At 37.0% G+C, this 7,998-nt stretch overlaps 2 protein-coding genes across 3 annotated transcripts in view; one reads left to right on the top strand and one right to left on the bottom strand.

Moving 5' to 3' along the window:
* Positions 1 to 2,864, bottom strand: part of LOC118740415 (cytochrome P450 315a1, mitochondrial) — an 80,752-nt gene extending 77,888 nt beyond the window's left edge. Inside the window, exon 1 of the mRNA XM_036471942.1 lies at positions 2,180 to 2,864. Within this exon, the coding sequence (XP_036327835.1) occupies positions 2,180 to 2,517 (338 nt within the window). The 5' untranslated portion in view covers positions 2,518 to 2,864. The remainder of the gene's footprint in view (positions 1 to 2,179) is intronic.
* LOC118740354 (probable multidrug resistance-associated protein lethal(2)03659) overlaps positions 1 to 7,998 on the top strand; it is a 138,556-nt gene that overhangs the window by 76,850 nt on the left and 53,708 nt on the right. The gene's annotated exons all lie outside the window — the stretch shown is intronic.

Below are 7,998 nucleotides of genomic sequence, written 5' to 3'. Positions count from 1 at the left end.
TTTGTTGTTATTAAACTGAAAGTTATTTTCGGGATAACTAACAACACACGACAAAAAAACAAAAACGTCAGTCTTCTTTTAAATAATTTAAGCTCCATCATATTATTGCAACTGGTGCGTAATGACCAGGTGATATTCCCATAAAACGATTGATCTTTTTGTTGTATTAATTTCTTGGGCATATCACACATTATCTGAAACATGTCAACCATAATTAAATTATTTTCTTCTTACTTTTTACAATACAGTTTAAGGAAGTTCCAACGTTATGTAAACACCTTAAGAAAACCCTAAAGTATTTTGTTTTGAATTTAAAATTCAGTACAAATCAGTAAAAATTTTGAAAAATCAGGACATTATCGTACTGATTGAAGAAATGAATAAAATCAGTACAAGAGTTGAGAAATCAGTACTGTACTGATAAAATCTGAAACTGAATGTAAGTCTGGGATAAAAATGACTCGGACATAACAAAGCCTCCACCAAGAGATAAAATCCATACCCAGCCGTATGAAAAGCAATTGGAATCCTATTTAGCTGAAGAAATTATACCAAGAGAAATTGGCAATAAAACACCTTTCGGCTGCCCCGTCCAGCGTTGCTATTGAGCAACTCTGTTTAGTGCGGCAGGTCAGCTATATCGAGAAAGAATTTCCTTGGTGAAAATGCGAATAAACTTTTATTTTTAAGTGACTTCCAAAAAAGGAGGAGGTTATCGGTTCGTCGGAATATTTTTTTTTTTGTTTTTTTTTATGCATAACTTTGGACCACGTTAGCCGATTTCGATAATTCCTTTTGCATCGGAAAGGTAGTGTCAGAGGTGAATCTAATCTGGTCTAGATCCGATCATTGGATCATGAAATATATATATATATATAGATATTTTTTTTAAGTCGGTTTTTTTTTTGCTAAAAATTACTTGTTATTTTACAATATAAAATTGTTTAATTTTAAGAACTAAAAAATTAATATTAATGTACCTAATTCTTAATGAAACCCAATAAACAAGGGAATTTAGAATAAAAAAAAACTATGCGGAGCTTATTTCAGCAGATCGGGTTCGGTTTCGGTTTCGGCCGAACTTCAAAGAAAAAACCGAGCGTTTGGGTTGGGTTTTGGTTTCGGCCAAAAAATCGAGTTCGGTCGGACAATACAAGTAACACAAACATGACTTCTGCTGTAAAGCTTTTAACTAGCAGTTTCCCTTGTTAAATAAAAATAATTTGTAATGAATTTACCAGTCTCTGTTTTTGTGATTTATTTAATGATTTTAGTTGAAACATTTTAGCCATTTTTTCTTTTACCAATTTAGCCAGTCGGCCCAAAAAGTTCTGGAAACACCGCATAAAATTTCTATTCTTCGCATAAAATTTCTATTCTTAGTTCAATCAAATTAGACTTGGATGTTTTAACAAACAACAAAAGTTAATTTCAATAACCGGAACAAATGAAATATATTCATACACATATGTATATATTTCATACGAATATCGGGGTTTCTCTGAGGTTTTTCAAGTTTTTGGGAATATCCCTTACATTCGTAATATGTTAATATGGCATGTGAAGCACCACTTGTACATATGTACATATACTAAGTATTTATGTTTACATTGTTCATATCGCACACCATCTTCAAAAGAGTCACAACTCAAAATTAAACGTTTTTCAGAAAATGCGAAAAACTATTTCTTAGCACATGATAATCATATAGTCAAGGACGACTTTACCTTAGATTTTTTTTAAACAAATTTTAATAAAAATTTGCTCCAGCTGAAAGGTAAAGAAAAGCTGTGCACATTTTTAGCGCATAATCTGAAAAATGCCAAATTTTGAGTTGTCACTCTTTTGAAGACGGTGTGCGATATATGCATATGTATACTTATTCACTTGTTCCTTGATGTCATAGCTTATGCAACTTTATGCGATTCTAAATGGAGCTTTCATTCAGCTTCAACACCATTTATTTATATTCAACTTTTTGAACGTGTGTTTTTTTTTTCTTTTTGCAAATTTCAGAAACTCAACACCAAAAATTCCTATTGAATATCCGCATTCGCTTAGTCACTTGTAGCCAAAAGAAATAACAAAAAAAATAAAAATAAAAAGAATGAAGACACTAAAAAAACAACTCAAGCAAGCGCACTCAATTATGAAACACGATAAACATCAACACACTCACTGTTGTCCACCGCCGGCGGCAACTAGATCCCAAAACGTGCCTATTAATGGCAATCCTTTCGGCCTTGGCAATTTTCGCAACGCTGCTTTCTCATCTTTCGCCTTCTGCGGCCAGGCCTCCGTCGTCATGCAGGGTGGTAATAGTGGCGGTGTTGCAGATTTTGCTGCTGTTGTTGTGGGTGCTGCTGCTGCTGCATGGGACGTAAACGCTTTTGATTGCAGTGCTGGGCATTGTTCGCCGTTCAGCTGATATTTGTGAGACTTGTCGAAGATTAGTGTCAGCCGTAGCCAGAAGGTGCGCAAAGCGCTTAACAGCACCGTAGACAATGAATTCAGCATTGCAGCGCGGGCGTGCGTGTGTGTGTGTTTGTGTTTGTGTGTGTGTATTGAATTCGAGTGACAATTGCAATTTTTGTGCTAGCACTAGCTCAGCACTGCTGTCGTTGTCGTCTCGCCAACGCCGCTGACAGTAGGCTGGATATGCTGATGTGCTGAAATATGCTGCTGATGGTTGAAGTTGGAGTGAGGCGAGCGCTTATGGTGTGATGTCTCTTCAGTGCGTGTGTGCGCGTGTGTGCGCGTGTGTGTTTGTGTGCGCCTGTGTAATGCAATGCAAATGCTGTTTCGGCAAAAACTTTAAAAAGCGCACTTTTTTATATAAAATTCTTTTACTTTTTTTCTGCTACTAATTTTTGGTGTATTATTTTTATTTTTTGTTTTTGTTACGATTGCCATGCGCCGTATGCTTGTTGTTGTTGTGAAAAAAGTTAAACAGCGTAATTTTGAATTTTTAAGGGCGAATAAAATTGAATTGGCTGGTGAAAAATAAGTAGTTCCTCCTTATGCAGCAGGCGAGTAGGGCTCGTTTTAATCAATTTCAAATAGGTAATTAGCCCACGGCCAGGTATACAGTCCGAGCCGGGGTTGGCGTTTAAATTTGGGCGAAAAAATTATGTACCACAAAAAAAAAAACAACAAAAGCAACTATTGCGGCCAATAAATTATACCACATTTAACACGCGAGCATGGACACAGGTAATTCTTGAGTTGACTATTATCCAACAAAAAAAGAACAAAATCTTTCAATGGAAGAAATTAGACACAAGTAAAATATATTCTTCTTTTTTTTTTGTATATAGCACATCCACGCCGACTCGCTTACGTATGCCTACAGAGTTGTATATATATATATATATATATCAAATACGCGCGAACACCGCCAAAATGTCTTTCTTATTTCTTCTACGATTATGAAGTTGTTAGTCGTTAAGTTCTTGACGCGTTCACCGTTCGCGGTCATCTGAAACCAATCGAGCAGCTGTGGCGCATGTTAAAGGGGAAGGCGAAGCCAAAGCCCAAGCTAAACCAAAAATCAACCAACCAACCAAAATCAAAGCCGCAGCAGCAGCAGCAGCAACAGCAGCAGCAGCAAACTGCACAGAGCAGCGTAAATGACAGTCCGTGCCGAGTTCGAAATCAAATTCGAGACTCAAATTCAAATCCATTTCACACACAGTTGTTAGGGATGTAAAGTTTGCTGAGCAACATCGATACATCGATGTTTCGATACATCTGAGAAATCGGCAGAAAAAAATCCACTATATATATAAATCGATAGTTATTGGCGTTTTACAATTTGTTAGGCACTATTGCGAATAAGGGAAATATTTGTCAATCTCAACCAATGCCGTATTCGGTAATGCAGTTAGAGAATGGCGTACTGGTAACCAATACTTCAGAAAGATTTCGGTGCCCAATACTTCTTTTTCGGTACCCAATACCGATTCTATGTGTGCATACATATAATAAATCTACGCCATAGTAAATATTTCAAGTTAAGAAATATAAACTATTGCTATTTGATGTTTGATAAATGATATCGCCTTAAAACAATGCGATGTATTCTTAGTCAAAATAAAGCCGACACTAAAGCTAGTTTCAGCTTCTTGGCACAATTTTCAATAGAATATCTGTAAAAAAGCAGTATCGACTTTATTTCGACTGTGAATATGTTTCAAAATTAGTACGATTAAGACGACGCTTTCCCAAAAGTTGAACAATTTGTACTGAACAATGTGGCAGCCACATATCAAAAATATTTCCGTCGCAAACCAAATTATCATTTTATCAGTTTCCACATTCGTACATCTAAAATTCAAGAAAAGATAACATCGTCCGATTAATCTAGAAAAGAAATTTCAAATCAGGAATAGTTTCCCTTTAAAAGCTCCATTAGACCTTCGTTCGGTTTTTGATAGGCTAGGCTCCCCTGACAAGCTTTTATTCCATGTCTTTGTTCTAATATGCGTTCGTACTGGAAGCCTAAACATTTCCGAACCGAGTATCGAAAGTATTGGATACTTGTTAAATCGGTACCGAGTATCGATCAATACTTAAAAGCAGGGACGTGAACCGGACGAAAAATTCGGTCGGTTCGGTTCAGCGGTTCGAACCGTTTTTGCACTTTTGGATTGGTTCGTCAAATCGGGTTTTTTGGCATTTGAACTGGGGTTTCGGTTCGATTGAACGGTTCGAAAAACAAAAAAAAAATAACACGCAAATGAGATGGGTTGTCTTTACATTTGATATTATCACATGGTAAACAAACATGGTAGGTATTACCATATTTAACAAAATGAAAAAAATTGCGTACATTTATCTATTGAAAATTAGTTGAAACGAACCTTTAAACCTTTGTGGAAAATTTCATTTCGGTTAATGGTTTTCCGGTTCACGCCCCTGCTTAAAAGTATCGACCCAGAACAACACTAACTAATAGATGCATTTTCTAGTATTTAATTAACCTTCCTCTATCCTTCCTATAATTATTTACTAATTTGAGACAAGTAAGGGGTAATATGAATCAAAAGGAAGTCTAAAGCTGGGATCCCATCTATCGTGCTTGATTGATACACAATTAAAAGATTTGTACAACTACTTTTCGAGTGGTCCCATTATCGTTGCATATTGTGACAAAATGTTTCGGTGCTTATCGACTAAATTTAATATGCGACGATAATCGGTACAATATGATCACACTATCGAGCTTGATTATTAATAAAAATAAACAAATTGTCAACTTTGATCGGAGCATGAGCGCCGGATAAAAATCGCCGAATTTTTTACAATTTCTCACAATGAGCAAAAGAGTATTCACATTTTCGGTACAGCAATATCAATTTTGGTTGCTTATAGTCAGCACAATTTCGGCTCAGATTGCCGCAATATCGGTTCATGAAATACGCTTAAAATTGGCTTAAGTCAAACTAAATTCGATGTTTAAAACATAGTTGAAGCTGACATCGATGTAACGCCAATTTTGCGAAATTAAAAAAAAAATTTCGAATTTGGAACCGATATTATTATCGATATTTCAAAAACATCGATCGATGCATCGCTTGCATTCCTAACAGTTGTGCGTAGAGCGAAGTTTCGATGCTAACGCGGCGCTACAAAAAAAAAACGAGGATAAAACCTACGTACGTACACTAGCATGTGTGCAACTACAAGCATACACACATACATACATATGTACATATGTGCGGACAATGATTATCAACACTATGATACCACTAATGATCGTTATCGTAGGCATATCAATAGCGATCGCTTGATGGCGAAGACAGTAGAAATGGAAAATGTGTTTAAAGTAAAAGATAAAAACAAATATAAAACAAACAAAAATGACGAATGGTCAATGTTTTGGTTACGCATCGAATGTGATGAAATCCTAAGTCCAGACTTGTGAACATAGAATAATCATGCCACCTATTTTGCGCGGCGGCAGCAACAACAACAACGACGTACACTTATCCACAATATAGGTACATGGAATTACCTCGGTAGGCGAAATAATAAAGTACACGAATAAAGAAAGTGGATAAAAACAAAAAACGTCGTAGTAGAAATGCTTTGCTGCTTGCGATTATAGTATATATGTAGTATTGAATGCCTATATATACCCTGCCGGAAAAGGGACTAGTACCGAACTGGTTCTGTGCTAGCAATTGGCGAATTTAACAACAAGTTCTAAAATCGACAGACGAAAGAAAAAAGTAGCATGATATTTCAATCTTTTCGATTCTTCCGTGTGTACGATTTTAAATTATTTTCAAAGAAATGTGTTTTCAATTTGAAATTAAATTTGTTTGAATGAATGTAAGAAGTGTACGTTTACATACCTTTGGCTGTAGTTGAGTTTGAAGAGGTGCTTGTTGTTATTGGTTAGATTCCAGACGGCCCCAAGATGTTAAAATGTTAATACAAATTTTTCTTTTGCATTATCAAACTATGAAAAAGCATCTGCGAAGTGTAAAATGAAAGCGTATTTGAACGAAAAAGCCGCCAAACACATAACTAAGTAAAGTAAACAAGCCACCAGCTGTAGCCCTTTTTCGATATTTCCGAACTAGTTCTAAATTCGGCACCGTAGATATAGATTACTGATGAAAAAAGTTAAATAAAATAGATTTCTAAAAGTACTACATTTCGCGGATTTTGGACTAGTGGCGATCTACTTACTATCGGGCTGGTTCGTTTTTTGCGATAAAAGATCTGGTACGGTTTCCCTGCAGGGTAATCATGCATACACACATACATACATATGTATGTATATGCATTTGTGTTTATACAGGTAAACAGATACATTTATGCACGCATGTTGTAAGAGTTCTTGACTTTTTAATTTATTCAATATTTTGCTTACTTGTTGCTAATAGCTACAGTAATAATTCGATAATTGGCAATAGTGATTTGTATTTTTTGATTTCAAAGGCGGTCAAGGCCGTCGAGCTACTTAATAATTACCGCAATATTACGACTTTGTTGCCTTCTTGCTGCTGATGCTAAACTGCAGTAAAATTTTTATATTGCATTTTATTAGCTGTTAATGAGCAACGAATAGGCGAAAGTTTCGCGTGATTTAGGCAGACTCGCCCAAATTTTCTTCACCAGGAAATACAAGGTTCCGATAGTAGCGCCTGATTGTGAAGGAGAGGGCGAAGAAGACTTCCGTGGTATTCTATTCGTGCAATGAGGCTGGGCTGAACCTGGGGCTAGTCGCCTTCTCTTGCTCACTGGATCTTCACCGCGATAGTCAAGCCGATACTGCCGAAGGCTGACGTGAGGGCATGAGCAGTGCTGGCTTGGTGAATGTCTATACAGATGGATCGAAGCTTAGCCTCAACAAATCTTATAAGCCGCCAAACTTGCAGCATTTTCCAGGCAGAGTTATTGGCCATAAGGAGGGCGGAGCTACTGAACAGCACTCCAGAAAATAAGGGGATGAATCTCTAAATAGACAGTCAGGCTAAAATAAAGGCGCTACTATCCCACATCACTTCGTCTAGAAGTGTGGCGAAGTGAAGAGCAGCTCTGAACATAAGAAGGCGTGGAGCAAAACGCAAGGCTGCAAGTTGTCCAGGGTTATGTGCAAAGAATATGACATGAAGCTCACGAAGTTTGTGCTTTTCCTCAAGAGGGAGGACGCTAGGCTAATGGTGAGTGTTCTAACTGGACATTGCTTACTGGCGTCGCACGCCTATAAACTGGCTCTGACTAACGATAAGATATGTAGGAGATGCAGAACGCAGGAGGAAACAGTGGAGCATATCCTCTGCGAGTGTCCTGCCCTTAGCAGCCTGCGGGTTAGTCTACCGGGAGCAGGTTTTCTACCTATTCTGGCAGCCGTCGCCTAGGTAGGGTACAACAAGTTGTTCCAGTTTGTCAAGAGGACTGAGTCGTTTTTCAACATTGTTCCTGGTTCGCAGTGATTAGATAAAGATAAAGATAAAGATAAAGATAAAGATAAAGATAAAGATA

This window comes from Rhagoletis pomonella, unplaced genomic scaffold (assembly GCF_013731165.1).
Source record: "Rhagoletis pomonella isolate Grant_MI unplaced genomic scaffold, Rhpom_1.0 Rhpom_scaffold_00001, whole genome shotgun sequence".
Classification (NCBI taxonomy): domain Eukaryota; kingdom Metazoa; phylum Arthropoda; class Insecta; order Diptera; family Tephritidae; genus Rhagoletis; species Rhagoletis pomonella.
Note: the sequence above shows the minus strand (reverse complement) of the source record. Positions and strands in the feature narration are given on the sequence as shown.